General features: G+C 41.2%; 1 protein-coding gene across 1 annotated transcript in view; it reads right to left on the minus strand.

Moving 5' to 3' along the window:
* Nucleotides 1-2,352: 2,352 nt before the first annotated feature.
* Nucleotides 2,353-20,392, minus strand: part of MGAT5 (alpha-1,6-mannosylglycoprotein 6-beta-N-acetylglucosaminyltransferase) — a 75,832-nt gene continuing 57,792 nt past the window's right edge. Inside the window, exons 12-16 of the mRNA XM_086465359.1 lie at nucleotides 13,912-14,058; nucleotides 9,818-9,934; nucleotides 8,943-9,017; nucleotides 4,287-4,444; nucleotides 2,353-2,551 (exon numbers count right to left, since the gene is read on the minus strand). Of these exons, the coding sequence (XP_086321485.1) occupies nucleotides 2,353-2,551; nucleotides 4,287-4,444; nucleotides 8,943-9,017; nucleotides 9,818-9,934; nucleotides 13,912-14,058 (696 nt within the window). The remainder of the gene's footprint in view (nucleotides 2,552-4,286; nucleotides 4,445-8,942; nucleotides 9,018-9,817; nucleotides 9,935-13,911; nucleotides 14,059-20,392) is intronic.

Raw genomic sequence — 20,392 nt, forward strand, 5'->3', positions numbered from 1 at the left:
ATCTCATGCCAAACTAAACTCCTGAAGAGCCTCAGGCTGAACGGGTAAAGGCAAATTCTGCTGTCGCCTTTACTTTCAGCACCACGTACAAGAGTATGTATTTGAATACGCAGGGTTTTCCAGTTGCGCCAATATGCACAGGTATGAGGGGGATATTTTATATAAATAAAAAATGAATAGTTGTGCCTGCTCAGACCCACTCCCAACCCTCCCCCCAGCTTTTCCAGGGTATTAAACCCATGCAAACTACACTGGTGCTGACTGAAGCAAATGCTGAGCTATGGTAACAGTCGGGATTTTCAAACTAGTTTGTGTTTGTTTTCTTTTCATACAAAAAGTTTGCCTCCCATTACAGAACCCAGCTGTTCTGTTTCTGGAAAATTAAAACACAGCAGATTTTATCATCATCACAATCCAGTTTCTGGTGACCCTGCTGTTCCACAGCTCCCACATACTCATTTTGGATACTCAACAACCTCTCAGGATCAAGTCCCTGTGCAGTCCCCAGCAATGCTATGGAGTGTTACAGGGTAACATCGTCAGGAGTGCTGAGGCAGGAAACTAAGAACTTGAAAAAGCGAATTCATTGCTTTTAAATTGAAACTGTGAAAGTATACTGTTCTGTTCTCTTGTCTCGAGAATTCATCCACGATGAAACAGCATCTCCCTTGCTTGGTCTTTGGTAGGTCAAGAGATACATCAATATGCACACATAGGTAATGAATGCCAGTTACAAGAAAAATCTGAACCAACCAGATATATCCAAGAAAGGAAAATTTAAGGTATCTATGCTTTTCGTTATTACCTGGTGATCTTTGTTAATCTTTATGAAAAAACCCTTCCCAGTGATTTGAGCTTTTTTCCCTGGATGGTCAGAGCACGTCCAAACTGCAAACCTGCAGACTACGACTGCGTTCAAACCTACTGCAGATCTGTTTCTCACTAACCTTAGCATATCATTTCCTGACTACAAATGGTGCTGTCAAGCATGCCACCTTCTGCTGAAAATAACAAAAGTTACCTCTATAAAAAGAAGGCCGTTTAGCAGATTTTACTTGCTGCTCTAAAAAAAAAAAAAAAAAAAAAAAAGTTTGATTTGAATTCTAAACTCTTGAATTGTTTTATTCTAAATTTGTAACTGGTGTGCCTGCTAAAAAAAAAAAAAAAGAAGAAAAAAAAGAAACAAACACCCCCCCAACAGAAAAACAATCAAAGAACCTATGAGATTGATCAATGCTCTCCTTAGCAGTTGTCTCCTCTTGTCCTTCAGACAAAATTTCTCTTTAAAAACCTAGCTAGTTATGAAGACATTTTACATTTCTACCATACAATAATTATAGTTAGCTTAGTTTAACCTTTCTATGTCATTCAGCAACACTTTAACTACTGGAAGCCGTAGCAAACTGAGGCTCTAACGATAATATTGCTCCAATGATGCTGAATACTTTTTGCTTCACACAGTATTTCTAGTAGACAGACTAACAATAGAAGCGTGGGCAAATTCCAAGGATTACTCTCTAAATGGGACCGGTAAACTGTCACAAGTCCATTCCGAAAATGGCAGTATGTTTTGTAGCTTTTCCACACTGAAGAATGCCACAGCACTAGTCAGTTGTCGAGTCACCAACATGTGTCACACAGTGGCAACTGCCTCGTTCACGATACTCTCTGTTCAGACTGCTCTGATGCAGCGGCTGTGATGCAGACAATACTTTGTTGTATACAAAGGTTTAAAAAAAAAAAAAAAAGGAAAAAAAAAAGAAAAGAACTGGGCCCAGATAACCCAGTAACAGGGTACAGAGCTATCTCGTGATTCCGAGCTCTTGTGAAGTAAACCCCGTTACAGCCGTTCAAGCTGAAGCAGTACCCAAAACAGTGCATCGAGAATAAAATGTCAGTCCTCCCTCCCCTGCTCCCCCTCCCTCAAGCTTTTCAATTTTCTACTGGAATGAAGTTGAGACCCTTTAGCTAACCATGATGGGGGATGTCCTAACGCATTAAAAAAAATAGAAAACACTTCACCCAAACAACAAAAAAAGAAGTTTGATGGGTCTAGGAATTTTCTACAAACTATTCTGTGCAGTCATCTTCAAATCACTGTAGAACATGAAACTCACTTCTCTTTGCAAACAGATGAAGGAATCTGAAGAGTTACACTGCAAATGTTCTCATAGTCAAAAAAGATCAGTTAGCTGTTTGCTATGAACCCCTCCTCCCTTAGTAGACAATTCTGCCCAGCAAGGATAGCTCTGCCTGCAGCGAAAAACCTGGACAAAAGTGCAGGAAGTAATAAGTAGCTCCTCTCAAAACTACTTACATTTTGTCCTCAACTCAAAAGAAGCTCTGCTGCTGCTATAGGCAGTCTTTACAAAGCGCAACCTGCCCCTTAATATAGTCTCTGCAGGGGCAGATTCTTCTGTGGGTTGGGTGGGATCCGGCACAGCTGAACAGCAAGAGGTCACCTTGGAAAACACAGTGCTTCCTTCTTCCATCGAAAGAGGGGACCAGAATATCATTTGCAGACTCCATGGTGAGACACTCGACGTTATGCCTAAAAAGCAAAGCACACGATCTAAATCACAGGGGAGTTAGCAGGAGTTCGGTACAGTTTTCATCCTTCCTTGCTAAAAATAAACCAAAATGCTATATTACATCCCAAGTCAAGTTCATTTAGAATTGCAGATTTTCAGAACATGACTCTCATTTCTTTTTGCCTGCGCAGATTCTTTCTGCAGAGGGCAGTACAGCCTTTCCAGCTTTACTCTGCTTCCTAAGGATTAATGAAAGACGTTAAAAAGGAAAAAAATGATTTTGACTGTTCCCCAAAACGTAACAGTTAAATACACCATGGATTTCTAGTAAGAAAAACCCAAAGAATCTGTGTTCAGGAGATATTCTCATTGATTTCAGCAGGGATCTCCTCCAGGCCAGCCTCCCGGTGCCAGGCAGCCCTGGGCAGCCCGAGGTGCGGTCAGCCAAACTGCGAGGATGAGGTGATGCTGCTGTGTCGCAGCAGAAGCCGGTCAGAGCAGGACCACAAGGAACCAAGGAACCGGCTAGCGCTGGCTGGCTGGAAAAAGAAAATTCAAGTTGCCCTTTTCTCTTTTCTGACCACAAAGCTTAAGCACGAGGGGTAGCAATTCCAGCAGAGGCTTGTTTTTCACTTACTCTGGAAACATTGGTAGCTTTCAGCATTTAACAGGGTTTTTTTTTTCCCACTGAATTATAATCCTGTCTAGACAGCTAGAAAAGAAGCCTGACAAAGTTTTTACATGAGCTGCTTCTGAACTCCACAACTTTTCAAACAAAATACAAAAATAAAAACCTTCTACAATTTAATTTAGCAGAAAGTGGAGACGGAAAACCTAGGAAGCAGATTCCCTAGCAGCCATTTGTTGGAGCCCAGCATCGAGTGCTTTGTTTTCATTCTGAAAAATACACTTTGTTCCCAAGGAGACAGCACCTGAAAACAACATTAATTTCCTTAATGCATAGCTGGAAAGCTTTATAAATTGGTACTAATACCTCTAATGTACAAGGGTTTCCAATTCTTTACCTAGGACAATACTGACAAAAGGTTTGCAGAACCAGTAATTGCTAATTGCCAATGAATATAGTGAATAGAGATGTTCCAACATGGATGTTAATCGCGACCGAAGAGAAAGCTCTCTGTATAAAAGCACTTGCTAAGTGCTGTATTTAAAATCATGTGAACAACTGACAGAAATCACACAATACGTACAGAGTTCTATTTACTGCCACAAACTGCGTTTCGTTCCTGACCCAGCTGATGAGCACAGTTGGGATGAGCCTTCAGAGCCGTGCGAGGTCGCCGGCGCTCCGAAGGACACGGCAAAAGCTATGGAACGGTGTCCCTGCTCAGCCAGGGCTGCCAAGGGTCCATCCAAACACCATCACAGTCCTGGCATCTGTGCCCAAGCATCTTTGCTCAGTGCAAGCAACCCAACACGGAAGGGCGCTGCACAGGGCACTCGCAGAGGAGATGGAGGGGGAAGGAAGAGATGTAAACTTCTGGCCTCGGTGCTGTACTCCTCACTGCAAAAACACATGCTACGTGGAACGGTGCTCTCAGCACAGCAGGAACTTCCACCATCCACTGCTGCGAAGGACTGACAGCTAAGCCCCCAGCTTGCTGCTGCCAAACAGACGGTACTTCTCTCCCCATCCTCCCTTCTCACAGAATCTGTACGCTAAACTTCATGTGTGGCAAAAACCACTACGATAAAAAAAGACCTAATAATGTATTTGCGCTTTTAAGTACTTACCTAAGTAGAGCTTTGTCCTTGTTGAGATGCTGGAAGAAGGAAGGCTCACAGATGAGCTGGCTTTCCTGGCAAACTTGTTTACAGGACTTTCCAGGTTCAGCAATTTTTACCTGAAGGGCACTTAATGGAGGCCACATCACCTGCCCGTGACAGAAATCCTGCAGTGACAGATCGTATTTTATTATGATGCATCCAGTCGCCTGACAGCAATTTTCACCACTAATAAAAGAAGTGGTTATCATCACCCAAATACTCATTTTGCAACTCATTTCAGTTGTATTAAAAATCAATAATTTAAGCTCAGAGTATTTTTTTTTTTAATTTTTTTTTTAGCATGAGGGAATGATCACCTTTGATTGCTACTCGAAACGTGGTAGTATCATCCTTCCCAAAGAAGCTTCTTCCCTACCTTTACTTTTTTTAATTTATCATAAGCAATTCTAGCTAAAGTCTCTTTACTTCCACACACCCAACCCGTTTTGGCTTTCTCAGTGACTCCTGTTTCACTAACCCGGTGCTGGCAGAACTACTTTTTAACAGCACAAGTATCAGGAGGAAATTCTGGTAGGAGAAGAATTTCAGTTACCCTGTAGGCGAGAAACATCTCAAGTGGCCCATGTGGAGAGCCACGTGGAAAGGATCAGGGGACTTGCAGTGCTATGGAGTGAGCAGAACTCATAAAAGACTGAAGATTCCTATAAAGCAACCAGGATTCAAATGGTTTGTTTGCTCTTCTTGGTTGAACTGCTAGTAAAGGTGTTCTCCAAACACCGAGAAGAATTGGCTATAAATAAATAATGCATGCAGTCAAGTGTCACCACAGCGGAGAGAGGGAAGGAAGAAACAGTATCTGAGCACAGCTGCTAGCGAAAACTATTCAAAGACAAGTTCTTACAGTCTTGACTTTAAAATGAGAAAAAGCAAAGAGAAAATTCTAATCACTGGTTTTATATAACATTCCATGACATTCAGCCGTTATTTCAACATTCAGCAACTGTCATCAAAAGGTTATAAAAAAACCTGGGCCCGGTCCATCACGGTTTGCTTTCTCCTGACAAAACTAATACTTGGAGGAGCAGGTCCTACACTGTGACCCAAAGCTTAGAAAGGCTGAACTACTTGAAATTTGAATGAAAGTAAGACCACAAATCTTTATTTACCAGTCCTCAATATCAGTTTGGTGGGTTTTTTTTCCTCCAGATTGCCTCTGCTGAAGGAGGAAGTGTTCATACTCCCAGGTCTAACCATAAATTTAGTATTATACAATCATGAATCACAAAACATCCTGATTGGAAAGGGACTCACGAAGATCATAGAGTCCAACTCCCGACTCCACACAGGGCAACCTAAAAGCTAAACCATTTATCTAAGAGCATTGTCCCAACGCTTCTTGAACACTGACAGGCTTGGGGCCATGACCACTTCCCTGGGGAGTTTGTTCCAGTGCTTGACCACCCTCTCAGTGAAGAATGTTTTCCCATTATTCACTCTGAACTTCCCCTGATGCAGCTCTAAGCCACTCCCCCATGCCATGTTCAAAAAAACTGAGTAATTTTAGAGCATATTTATGTTAGAATAATTTTAACAAATCTTAAAAAAAACAGGTTAACAACAGATGGTTGGAGGTACTTTTTAATGAGGTTGTTTCAAAAAGGTCATTTTGCTATTTGGACTTCAAGTGCCCTGCTTATTCTGTCCTTTTATAAATCAGTATTTAAAATACTAGATGCAGGAGAAAAACTATATAGGTTCAAAATCCAATCCAATACTGTAACACATACTAATGTAACATAGACAATACAATACTGTAATGTCAGGCTGGATTCACAGCCACTGCAGGCAGAAGACAATGTTTTTCAGAGACAGCGAATCACTTGTGAGGCTTCACCATTTGCTGGGGGCTTCAGCTTTTAACATCTCTTAGTCGGAAATCCTTCCCCAAAACCAGCCACAGCCTCCTATTTCCAGTCCACAGCTTGGTGGGAAGCCTCTCAGCTTATGCCACCCTGAAGCCCATCCCAGAGTACATCACCTTCACAGGTATCGGCACTCAGGGCTGTGTTCCAGTTTGCTGTCTCTGGCTAGTTTTCCTATCAACCATTAGAAGCAACCCAAATTTGGTCTCTTCACCCAGTCTATCTTGCCCCACAACTGCATAAAGGTAAAATGAAGAAAAGATGCTATGTAAAACAGAAGGTTAACCTTCACCAGAGACTGCACTTACATTTGTTTTACCTATAACCACAATTTCAAGGTGAGACGGGCTTAGCCCTGCTGTCAAAGGAGGTGTCCTCCTCCCTCTGGCTTTTCTTCCTCTTGGATTAATGTCCTCACTCCGCTCCCTTCACCAAGCTCTGGTGCTCAGCTGACCCTCTGCTGAGCCAAGCTGGTTGCTAACCGAGCAGAGCCCTGCCAAAACCATTTTCTGCCAGGTTACCACGCACTCCGCTTCACCACATCTTTCAAACTCAGCCTTGTCTGCTCCATCAGCCCAGCCTGCCTCATCCAGCAGCTCCCAAGTTTGCAACAGGGAACCCCGCGGCTGCTTCGGCTGCAGTTGCCTGGCTGCTCCCTTTGATGGCAGTGCCAATTTAAGCAGTCCCACCCTCTGGTTCCCACCGTACGCTGCCGCTTTGTGGAGCTGACACAACTGTCTGTGCAGCCACAGAGCGAACGGGATCAAGGGATGGATTCAGCAGACGGCACAGACGCACCCAACACCCACGCTGGGCTGCTGGCAGGGGTAGCGCGCGGGCAGGGAGTAGCTTGGCGTGAAAGCTGTTTCAATCCAGCTGAAGGTGGCACTGCTAAACGTGAAACCACAGCTCACAGTAGCTCTCTTGCTTATGACCCTAGAGACCTTCAGCCCAGACACTGAATATGAAGATTCGGGGAATTCACTAAACCTGTCTTGTGAACACTGTCCTCCCTGCTGATCCTGAGCCAAGGCCCCAGAAGGGGAACTCTGGACTACTCCTTTAAATCTTATGGTTTCACTGTCCCATAGGGTGACTTGTGGGTGAGTGTATCTGGGACCATCCTTTTCACATTCAAACATTCCCTGAAGACCATACTCTTGTGGTCAATGCACCCCACAGCCTCTGAACCAGATCAACTCCATGCATCTTTGCTCCTGTTCCAAGCTTGTGCTGCTTTCTCTGTTCTGCCTGACTCCCACCAACAGACTCTTCAAAATAAGGTCTCAACCTTTGTTTTTGCTTCATCTGACACGTTAATCAGGCACAGTGCTAAGCACATGCAGCTAATGATGATGCTTGAGCATCCTGGGGGCTGTGAAACAATAATGGCTTTTGAGAATTAGTCAAAGCAGTGAACAACACTACAATGCTGTATTTATTTCCAAGGAGCACGCAGTACAGGCTGGGGCTTAGTCCTTGAGGGAGGTCCACAGGGGAGAGGCAGGTTTGCCCCACAGATGCCATCTCTAGATGGTTTCTTTTTCTCCCTTACACTAACCTCCATTTCCTCCATTTGACAAATTCCTTCATTTTGAGAAAAACTCTCAATTATAGCTAACTTGGGCAGAAGAATAAGAAGCAGAGATACTTTTGCAGGCTATGTCATCAATACAGCAGCAAAAAGCATCAAGTGTTTATTGGCAGGAAACTGGAAATAACTGTTACACTTCTGACCTGAAGCCGTGTTATTCTTTGCTACTGTCTGCAGTACTGTCCTCTTTCAGAAATGCATGTACAGGAGCACGTGCAGTGCTTTTGAAAGAAATCCTGGAAGCTAATTGGCGTAACAGAGATGTAGGTTACTCCTATCCCTCTTCTGCAGCAGCCAGAACAAAAGGCAGAGCTGGCCACTGCAACAGATCCGGCCTTGGGCAGAAGTCCAAGCAAACATACCATTTCGAGAAATCAGCACCCCACAGAAATCTCTGCAGTTTATTACTCCCTCTCAATACCTTCTCAGCTGGCATAGGGACCAAAAGTGCTTTCAGTATCTGGTTTCCAAACCATTTAAAACTTTATCGATTGAAATTAATACTTGCAAAGCCCACTCAGAAACATTAGTCCTTAGCCTAAGTGCAATTCTACCACAAAAGTATCTCTTTATTTATGTGATACTTCATGATCCAAAGGTTTTTTGTGGGTACACAGTTAAGGAAGTCACATATATACTGAAAAATTATTTTGCTTTTCTGCTTTGATATAAGATCAGGAGAAGGGATGTTCTTTGTAAATCAACTGATCAATCAATAAATTTGAAAAAAAAAAAAAAGAGGAAAATTTAAAAGCTCCTACAGCTCCTGAAATTCAGACAAGTATATCCATTTCTGCAAACACATGTGGCAAATCAAAACCCAATGGCAAACTGAGAAGCAGAATGAATATTCTGGTAGCCAGCATTTTGCCTTAATTTCTAGTCAGTCTCTTTACACATGAAAAATCCCACTGGTGCCGTACCTGGAAGAAGCCTCCCAAGCCCCACATGGCCAAGCCCACAGAAGTGAATCTGAGTCCACGTGGACCTCTCACAGGAACTTCATCTGAGCAAACAGCTGCCCAGAGAAGGACTGCACAGCTCCTGCTTCTACTTGAACAGCAACAACCCTGAGAAGCTTTAAAATGGAGAGGGTCCTCCCTTTCCAACATGAAAGAGTGTCTAATCCACCTTAACAGTTCATACCTGTCTTTCAATAAATGCATTCATCCTCTGAAGCATCCCCTCACACGTAAATTCATAGGGCAAATAAGGGTCAATCTGTGGAAACATAGTGGGTTCAGGTTAGAGTGGTTTTTTGTTTAAATGAACTTTGTGGTGTGCTGTGCAGTAGCAGCTTGCATTCCAAATACAGCTTAAGCAGTAACAATAATGCAAACAAACTCGCTAACTCATTAACAATTTCACAGAACCATCAGCAGTTGAAGCTGATTTTTGCTCCTTTGTAAAGGCAATAAAAGTTGCTCAGTGGTTATCTTTAAGGAAGCTCAGGGTACGCTGCAAAGTAGCAGATATAAAGCTACCCTGAGACCCTATGGCACTCCAGAGCTCCTGTTTCAATAAGTTTCAGTTCTGGAGTTGAAGTGAAAAAGGAAACATTATGACAAAAAGGAATGTGATACCTTTGAAAATGACTTCAAGCTTTTTCACCCCCCTTGAAGTGCCCTCATTACAATTCCACGCTGCAAGTGCACAAGCACTTCAGTGGCAGTTATGTCAAGGCTACAAAATTAGTCAAAAGAGTTGAGCACGTATTTGGACAGCCTGCAATGCTCTAAGGATCAAGAAGAAAACCTCCTCACTGAATGCACAGAAAATACAGACTGTATGTATAATTTACATATGAAATTTGCAGTTCTATACAAATGCGCTCATGCTTATTTTTTTCAGGTAAAAACGTGACATAGCCAGTACTAAAACGTGATAATCAGATATCACAGATATGTAATTAAAAACTTTTTTTCCCCAATATCCTACCAAAGCGCAGCGCACTGCTTTAATTAAACTAACGTTAGGAAGCAGTACACAATACACCCTCAAATTGAGGACACCTTTCTCACCTTTTGATTCAAAATTGATTTCACAGCCTTCTCGACTTCAGAAAGATCATTGATGTCTACAGTCCAGACATGGGGCTTCCCAATGTAAACTTCCGCATAGGGATGCTGAGATGTCAACTGAAAGGAAGAAATGATACTGGTAAAAATTAATGCGTCAAGATATCCTTCCCTCTTACTCTCTTCATCGGACTTTTGGGATGAAATGCACTAGGATAATGCAAGAATTCAGCTAGAATCTTAACAGTCAGTGTTACTCCTTCTGAGTTACCTTTCAGATTTTTCTGTGTAAAATTCAGAGAGCGAATTTACTTGGAAAACTGAAAATCAGACATTAATGCAGATCACAAGTTACATTTGTTCACCTCTCATTTGTGGCTTTAGTCCTCATAACGACCCGCAGCACAGAAGACTTAATGCTTACTGAAATTACTTTTACAATGTGACCCTTTTCCCCGCAGCTCATTCACAGAGCAGCCCTGTTGTCACAACCCGTAATTGCCACCAGTCCTGGTTAGACCTGCATGATTGGCTTCAAGAGATGTCATCCTTGCCCTGTCTCACCTTCAGACAACATCCTCACCCTCTCTCTCCTTCAAATTTCAAACACTTCCAAGCTTCTGTGGTTAGCAGTGAATAAAGAATCATTTCTATCATATAGGATGAATTCTGACTTTTGCTGCTGATACTACAAGAGCGATTTGACTTCAGTAAGAGCGTTAATTGCTATTTTTCTCACCACTTTGCCAGAAAACAGATTCAATAAATACCCAAGTCGGTAACTAAGGAAAAGTTCTGTCACAGGTTTCCTTCAGAACTAGCAGGATGGCACTAAAAGTGATTTTTGTGACAGGTTGTACAGGAGTAAGGAACACGCAAATGCACACACTGAGAGGAAGCAAAAGCTGCAGAAGAGAGGGGAAGGTTTCACACTGGCCTCAGAAGACAATTCCTTTAAAAATAAATACAAAAAAACCCCTACAAGATAGATTATTCATAGACAATTTTTATACAGCTGCCTCTTTATGCATGATCCAAAGAAAAATCTGGACAGTGCAAAAGATCTGAAGTAGGAAACAGCGTCTGTGGGAAAGAACCTTCTCCTGCACTGGGCATACACCACACTTGCTCTCTTCCTCAGCGAATGCAAGAGACCATTTCAAACCATTTTTGCCTATTGCATTCTGCTTGCGGACAAGAGAAGCCAGTCTTACAGTTACAGACGGGATCAGCTGGTGCAAGTGTGTGCCCTGAGACCAGCGCTCCAGGGGGCTCTCTGCAGGCTCCCACCTTTGGCTGCAGGGCAGCGGGGTGCTGAGGGCTCACAGAGCGGCAGCTGCTGGGCAGGTACCTCAGGATGCTTCTGCACACAGACAGCTGCTGCAGCTGCCTACACTCACTTGCAGCCCACTGCGTTGTGCTCCCATCGGAGTATTTTATATTTCTCAAAAAAGTGCAGTGCTTCTCAAAGACTGACAGGTTCTAATCTTTTTTCAATAGTATTTCTACTGCCGCTAAACCTGTATGTACCTAAAAATTTGGTTACCAAGACTGAGTTCCCAGGGCATGTATGTCTGCACTTCAGATGGCAGAAGCCACATTCCTATTGCTTTCAGTAACAACAACAAAGTCTTCTATTGCACCTATAAAATTATGAACATAAACCAGAGTTTTGAATTCCACAAAGCTTTAGGAATTATGCCTTAAACCACTCTTTCTCTACCACCTCTGACAGACAGATGGCAACATTAAAACCAGATCTGATCTGGAAGACAAACAACAAATTCTCAGACTAGTAGCTGTTTCAAGTATTAAGAGTAACTAGCAACGTATTTTCATTGCACCAGTTGTTCTACATCTGTATTCTCAAAAAATACTATTTCCTAACACTGAAATGCTTTAATTAGCCAAGGCTTAATGTTTTAGATATTCAGAAGATACTCCCTCTGTCTGTAAGTAAAATCTATAAGAATTCTTATAAATAGATTTGGAATTAATTTCTAATTTCAGGTCTTTTTTCTTTTTCCTTCCTAAAAGCACAAAATGAAAGAACCCACGCCCACCAAGTACTCATTTTGACTAGATTTAGCAGACAATGTTTTCTTTGTTTGGCAGGGGTGGTGGGTGCAGAATGGAGAAGAAATATTGCTACAAATACAGGTACAAACCAAGTTGCTTGAAGGTGATTTTTTTCTTTTTTTTTTTTTTCCCTGTCTGTTTCCCCCAGCAAAATCATGTCCTAGGACAAAGCCATTGCTGATCTCAAACGAAAATTGTCATTTCCAGTTCTTGTACAGAGATTTCACGACAGGACCCCATCTTGCAGGTAGAGGGGAAACAGTTAACTCCCCCCCCCCCCCCCCCCCCCCCCCCCCCCCCCCCCGGCCCCATTCTATCTAGAACAAGAGAGAAATAGTGACTTGTAATGGTTACTTTACAAAAGTACTAAACACAGACTTCATTTTTCAAATTGGTCTATGGATACCCAATTTGCAGGACTACACAAGCTTTTTTTGTTCTCCTTTAACACTTGAAAAAACTGAGAGAAGGATTTAAGGACTTTCTTAATCCCAAAGAACCAGCACATGGATTACTGGCAATCGGATCTAAATGCAGTTGGGAAAACCATTAAGAGAAAAGGTTACTCTTAGGACAGGTCAGCAGAGCATGTGAACGCAGCAGTATTTGTGATGAATGCTCATTATATTTTTTGTACTAAAGCAGCCAACAGGGATTACTTGTCTGTACAAGTCAGGTGCACAGCATTTCTGTTAGTGCCGCACATGCCAGTGGGATTTAGCACAGCATTCCAAGCACTAAAATTCCTAATAAAGAGCTAAGTGGGTCCAGATTATTTACCGAGCCTGACCAGTTTTAGTGTCTGGGCACAGAAAAACTGGAAACAAGACAAACAGTCGAGTGACCCACCGAAGAAAAGCTCTGAAAGGCGCCAAGCCCAAGGAGTAAGTTTAAACAGAGGGGTTTTTTCCCTTATTGCTATCTCCTTTGTTAGCAATGTGAGCTGTCAGAAGGGGCGAGTTTGAACTCTTGTCCTGTACAAGCTGAATGCGTAACAAGATGAAAGGCAATTACCGTCCTGGATCATGAAATCATAAGGAATTTATGCTCCTGGTTTAAAATGGAAAATTGCCTTTTGCTTATCAACTAGCTGGCACTGCTCAGTACGCAATTTATATATCCCAGGCGTAACTTGAATCGGGCAATATGGCTGCACAAAGTTCTCATCATCTAAGTGTAAGCAGAGAGCTTTCCCTTCAGGTAAGCATGTAAAGAAAATACATACATACACCTATGAACAAGCCACGGTCACGGGCAAAAATGCTAACATCAGAAATGGCTACTTGACTGTTAAATGCTTGCAAGTGGTATAGGCTGAATTTTACTTATGTCAAAGAAAAAAAATATTCCAGTCAGTGCCAGTATGAGCGGCTAGTTTACTTAGCCTCATTTTTCTCTTACTAGAGTCTAAACACACCGGCCGTTTTGAAAGCTTGAGGTTTGGTTTTCCTGTTAAAGAGTCCATTCTCCAAATATCTTCAGTGTTTAAGCACAAACATGGTGGGCTGTAACCATTAATACCTTAGTTCAACAGTGCCTTGAGCAAGTCTTTTCTGGAGGAAAAAAAATAATCCCAAAACACACACAACCCACAAATGTCATTTTTATGATTTACTTAAACACCTATTTACTTCCTGCACAGCCCACGCTAATGTTTCTTTCTTCAACAAAGCAAAACTGCTTTCAAGTGACACCTTATGTACCAGATGACACGATCTGTTCCTGGGCAGAACAGCAGGTTTTCAAGTGAAAGCCCGGTTTATCATCTATCCATAAGAATTAGCTAAATGTATCTACAGGCAAATCTAGAGGTAAAGCTTAACAGTATGTTAATGAAAATTTTTCATTATCCTTTAAAAATAAGAACTGACAATCCCATCAGTGACTAAAGAAAACGACAGCTGCACAACTTTTCCAATGAACTGTGAACAATTATGCAACTTTTCCTATCTCGTGTTACTACAAAGAAATCCACAATCATTTTCAATAAAGAAATTTCCAAGATTGATAAAGCTTACCTCTCGGAGTGTAGGTTTGCCTTTGAAAAATTCTGTGTTTTTGCTACTTTTTGGTGGGTTAAATCTTAAATTTAGAAAAGCACATCCATTAGCAATAGCCTCTAAAGGAGCTGGCCCTTCATATGGAAATCCGAGACCAACGAACAGCTGAAAAATAGAAAACAAGGACTACCTTAATTTTTGTTCTTTACAAAAACCGAAAGACAAGAGCTAACTTAAAAAAATGCATTCTAAATGTACCAGCCTAAAAAATATAACATTAAGAATAAAAAGGGAGAAATTCAGCAGCTCACCCCCTCCTACCCAAGCAGTAATGGAATGTCCTGTAAAACACATTTGACAATCATCTTCTGTAATGAGCTGAGGTGGTTTTTCATGGATCTGAAGTAACAACGGAGCCTTTCAGTTATTTTTTTGGGGGGGAAAAAAAAAAAAAAAAAGTAATTTGGTGGCTTGACTGGTGTTTAAATGAAACTGCTGGGGCGCTCTTGCAGGTAAAGGTTTTACTGCAGCAAGCTCACAGAACAGCTACGCTACTGTTTTCCCCCACTCGCCCATCAGCTAACCTGCTCGGTTTGCCAGTACGAACGTGCTCCTGCCAAACCGATGACGCCTGCTAATTAAAACGGTAGGTGGCAGCAGACGTCAGCTGAAGACGCGGCACCCCAGCAGCAAGGGCTTGCGTAGGATTAAGAGGGCTCAACACCTCCAAGGTAAACTGAAGGAGGAAAAATGCATCCCAAAGCTATTCTTACATCAGGCGAGATTACAGGTGCTCTAGAAGAGGCACTGCTTTTCTCTAATGTAAAGGAATTAAATATTTTTTTCAGAGTTGTCTGGTCTTTATTTGGATCTTGACCCCTTTTCCTGGCCCAACGTAATTAAAATTCCTGTATTAAATACGGGATTCTTCATCTTTATCTGAATGTCTGTGTATAACTGAAGAATTACAAGCTCCGATTTGTAACAACAATTTCTCAGCACTGCGGCATGACTTACATACTCATATATATATATATAAACCTACTGCTTTTTTCAAGAAAATAAAAAAGCAATCTCCATAACAATTAGGATCATGTATTTAGAATGTATGTATCTGAAGATGCCAAATTATACTATTCTGCATTATGTTTTCTGCAACATGGAAGTGAATCCCAGTAACAGAAGGTTCAAAACCACACGCCCTTTCTAGGAGATGATCTTAACATTGATGCATAAACCTGCAGCCAGTATTGCTGTGCACAGGCACTGCAGCATTAGTCCTCTCCGACCCCTGGCAACAACAGTATAAATTCTGAGTTGGCTCATTTTAAAAAGGAAGTTAGCACTTCTCAGCACAGCTGAGGACATACAATTTTCACTGCGTGGTGCTGAATATTGATGTTTCAGTTTTCAATTTTCAGGTTAAAAAAGTCGTCTACTTGCAAAAACTTTCTCAGCTATCTTGCAGATTTAAATCTTACAGGAAACTCTCCAGTGGCTGATAAAAACCAGATTTGGAAGACTATCTCTACTAAAGCTAGGTTATCTAAATTTGGGGGTTATATATGGCATAAGATACAGTACCTTTCAGCCAGCAAATATATATATTAGATTTCATCTCAAAAGAGGCTTAATTTAAAGACAGGTACTATCTTGAAAATAATCAGTTACAGACACGAATCCATTTCACGCAATCTGCACTCATAATGTTATTTATTTAAACTACTCCTCAGTTCAGGCAGAAAACCAGCTGAGAACCCGCAATTAAAGTCATCTGAAGTATCAATTCTCCGGTTATCCTGCGTCTGTCTGTTACGAAGAGATTGCTGGTTTGTTTGCTTCGTTTTTCACTTTTTTAATGAACTTCTGCTGTGCGCTGCTGAACAGTTCTGTGTCTGACTGGGCCGTTTACTTAGGAGGAAGCTCCATGGGGAAAGAAGCATGGTTTGATGTTTTGACAGCACGGAGCACACTGTCAACGCTTAATCTATAATAAATAGCTTACCACCTGTTTCACATCCATTTTCCAACCTTACCTCTAAGCAGCACCACACCTTTGAAGGAAGAAAGGAGGATGCGTCTGATCACCAGAACGGTGCGTGTGTGTGTGCTGCCTGTTGGCCTGAGGTTGCAGCCTGGCTCACAGCTGCTCGCAGCCCCCCACTCCTTCTTTCAACCCTCCAAAATTCTCTACCAACTCCCAGCTGTGAAATCTAGACCCTGCTCCTGAAAATTGCCCTTTATTAACGTTCCTTGGTTAGGGAGATAGTATTTTTGTATGGTATAAAGAGCAAAACTGAGGGATGTCTTAATTGCCTCAAGAAAGTCACATTCATTATGATTAAAAAAGCAAGCATTAGAGAACACAGGCCATTTCTGTAACTCATTCTTATCGTGCTCTAATTTGCTAATTCTTTGAATTACATGCAGCTTGTTATTTCCAGAAAGGGTAAAACAATCTGCCGAGGTACTTCCTAAAAGTATGCAACAAATTGCTGCAAGTCGCTAATTGAGAAAGCAACGAGGAAAAAAAAAAAAAAAAGAAAAAATATAAATAACAGGCAACAATTTTCAGGTACCAGTGAAGCAAGCATCCATCCTCGGTACAGCTGAGGCTGTGTGGAACACAAGGCTGTCTCCCACAAAACGGTAAAGATTTAGAACAGACTGTTCCCATTATTATGTGATATAAACGTACGCTGTTGCCTTCACCCCGTAAGGTGCTGACTGCAGCTTTTAGGGTGCTCTTACCAGACACTATGGCTGGTAACACAGTCCACCGTGGAGAGGCACCTTCGCCCTATGGCTGAAGATCTATAACGCGAAACTGAAAATTTGACAACGTTGGTAATGTAACTGTGGGTACACATGGTTCAAAAATGTTAGATTTTCTGTATGTGAGTGTTTTTCTCACCTTTCAAATGTTTTCGAAAGCCAGAACCATTATTTTTCATATGCTTTAAGTGGGCACACACCACAGGACACTCTGTATGCTAACACCCCATATGGCGAGATGATTGCCAGGAGGAGTTTATAGTATAAAAGTATGTCTAAAGAAGATACCAGCAAATAAACACAGATGTACAATGATCATGGTAGCAGTGGTGTGGTTTTTTTTAAAAAAAAACATTTCCTTGTTTGCACGGTCTGCTACCCAGGTGGGTCTGTGCCTGTAGGTCTGCATGAATCAGAAAAGGGGATTCATATCTGCAATCTCCCTTGCCCAACTTGAGTAAAGCCAGGTGTTGAAACCCTTAAGCAGGAATACTTTGGTTTTCATAGAAAGGCTGCTCCAGAACCTCTTCTGCCTTTGCAGTGAACTGAACCCCTCCTGGTTTGGAATTTCAGGCTTTTGAGCTGGCCACCCAGCATCAGACCAGCTGAGACATCATTCTGTTCCGATTATAATGTAAGCACTCCTTTCATGGTGCAGTAGCTAAGTGAAGACTTCTCTGGCATGAAAAGTGCTTCATAACCATTCCCATGAAAAAACAGTGTGGTTTTGTTTTAGTTTTTGGAAGCCACTGGCTTTCAGTTGACACAAAGCAATTTGTGGAGTTCACAGCACCAGATCGGACTATCATTGAAACGAGTACTTGAACAAACGGTCTTTCTAAATGACAGCCAAAAGTATAAAATAAGGAGTGAATGTTTTACTTCACTGGCTGTAATTCTGACTACCTGAATATTTAAGAGAAAAACTTCATATTCCAGAGACTAAATGCTATAGCTCCATCAACAGGAGCGTTTATCTTCTCTTTTCCCCTTTCTAATGTTACTGCACTTTATCTAATTTATTCTGGTGGGTTGGTAGGTTCATCACCACTTTTGTATGCCTCCTTACAGAATTTATCTATTCTCTTCTGAACTTCAGAAAGAGAAGCGCAGCAAAGGTTAACTGTCTAGATATATTTTTCTCATGAATATAAAATACTTTCTGGAAAAGTCAATCCTTTTGTGATTGAAACAACTTTAGAATAGAATTGCTAGTTAAGTGTCTTTTCAGCTGATTTTGTGAAGCGTGTGGAAGTAAAAAATACATTACTTCATAAAAGGCAATATGAAAAAAAAAGAAGTTTGTTTTCCTATTTCTGCTTATCCAACATTGCAATGGAATTTTTCCCAAACTGTCTAAACAGGGTGTTGCTCCTTCTTTATTAATCACCATTCGGAAATTGTAAATTCCACTTAGTAAAAGAATTTGGACTCCCTCAGAAATTCATAGCAACTCTAAGTAAAAACTAGCATCTGAAACTTTCTCAAAAGGGGGAATATTTCTCAAGAATTCAGTACTGGTTCTTCCAAGAGAGTCTGGTCCAACTCCTCCAGCTGCCCACTTGGCAAGAAGCCGCGTAAGTTGGCAGGAAGGCTGCCAGCTCGCCTACCCTATTTTTCTCTGACGTGATGAATGGCTTTACATCTTCTCATTAGGAACTGTTGACATGTCTCATTTCTGTTATGCACTACACAGCTGAACTGGCCATGATGAATCTCAAACAGCCCCCTTCTGCTTGGAAAATGCACTTATTCTGAAATGTGTTGCTTTATAATACACACCAGAATGAAATGGCAGCTGCATGCTTCTGCGAATAACTATGTCCTATACCAACTACTGCAGAGAGACAAACACATTTAGGGAATGCAAAGCTCTGACCAAGAATCATGACTGAGCCATTACCTATAGGTATTTTGCTGTCTTAGGGTAAAATGAAGCATGGCAACATAACCTGACACTTCTGATCACACTGAATTTGTGATTTTGTTAAATTATGCTCTGACTTTCTGAAGACTAGATCATTTGTCAGCTGACCTAGCAAAAACTTGCTAACATCATGTTGAAATCACAAGCAATGAAAGACAATCCTTGCCCTTGGGTGTCAAAACATATGTTTAGAAAAAGAAAAACCTGAGTTTCTGGAAGTTTAAAGACAAAGCTTGTTGCTTGGAGACAGCAAACAGCAGGCCTAGATGGTTGAGGCGAGCATTGTACCCACAGATGTTACCACCCCGGAGTTACGGCTCCAATTGTTCACCTACTTTCAGCACACTGATTGTCTAGTGACAAAACCCCATAACTAAATTCATTATGTGGCTCTGGTCATGTTGCCTAGCGATTAAAGTGATTATGATTAAAAAGTGTCCTTGAACATCACTGGATGCATGTGCACACATACACAATGCTCCTCAGGGCACAAAGCTCCCATTCAAGTCAGTTTGATTCTTCTGGAAAACCTGCACTTATTTTAGCAATTCAACCCATGATCCGTTTGATATAAACACAATTGACCCCCACAGGCAGCAGATGGCTAGTAGAGACAGGTGAGTGGTCTTTTATGCTACACTACATTCAAGTATTGTCTCTTAAAAGACATCAAAACCTGAAACTGTGAATGTACAGGCCACAAGAAGACTTAGAGCAAGTCAGTCTATTGATCAACACTGAGAGGCAACCACATGCTAAGGCAGAACAGCCAGTGTACCTATGAGATGCTAAGCATCAGCTAGCAAAAAAAAACAACCCAAGAAACAATCCAAAAATTCACCTCCAACTGAAAAAATCCAAACAAATTAGATGGTAAATCTGAGTTTCCACTTTCAGTCTCAGGATCCTGCTGTTTTTCTTTTAAACTAGATATATTGGAACAGTATTAGACTGGAATAATAAATCAAAAACATGATGCAGTAAGCCATGTTTAATTTCATTTCATTTTGTTGAAACATCAGAAATATATTGCACTACCATTTGCCTGACAATAGTAAGCATTAAGAGAAGCAGATGGACTTTTAACTGCTTATCATCGGGTCAAGTTTTGTTAGCTTGGCTGCATCATAACGAATTTCCTTAAAAGGAAAACAGCTAACAAAAGTACAGAAAAGCCATATGATAATACTGTTTGCAGACTTAATGAAAAAGTTTATTAAGAAAGATTGTATCAAAAAGATAGTAAGATAAAAAACACTGGCTTGCTGATGCAGGGTTCTGAAACACACTGATGTGTTTCTCAGTGCCACCGACTAAGAAATGCAGCAAATTCTCAAAGGTTTTTCCCCAATGTTAGGAAGAAAAAAAAAAAATAACCAATGCACAGCAATAGTATAGAAAATCCTTAAAATCTAAAATGGTCATAGAACTCGGAAAGTAACACAGTGTAGATCCATGCTTTTCACAAACATACAATTTGTGAAAAATAAGCAACTTGCTGATCTCTGGAGTATCACAAGATAGTATCTTCCATCTGATATTGCAATTACTAGTCAAAACCAGAGTGACGTTAGTCTGGCTGCTTCCTGTGCCACAAAACCCATCTGACTGCGCTGTGCTGAGCTGCATAATCTGTATGTATCAACTTAAATTTTATCTAAATTCAGTGTATCTTTACATTGCATCTCAGATCACAGCAAATATAACCAGTAACAACTGTATGAGCTATCTACTTAATACTGAAAATCAAGCTTTTGAGTGTAATACATGTAAGATAAAGCATTAGAGGAAGACTTA

Source organism: Leptosomus discolor, chromosome 5, assembly GCF_034619465.1.
Source record: "Leptosomus discolor isolate bLepDis1 chromosome 5, bLepDis1.hap2, whole genome shotgun sequence".
Taxonomy (NCBI): Eukaryota; Metazoa; Chordata; class Aves; order Leptosomiformes; family Leptosomidae; genus Leptosomus; species Leptosomus discolor.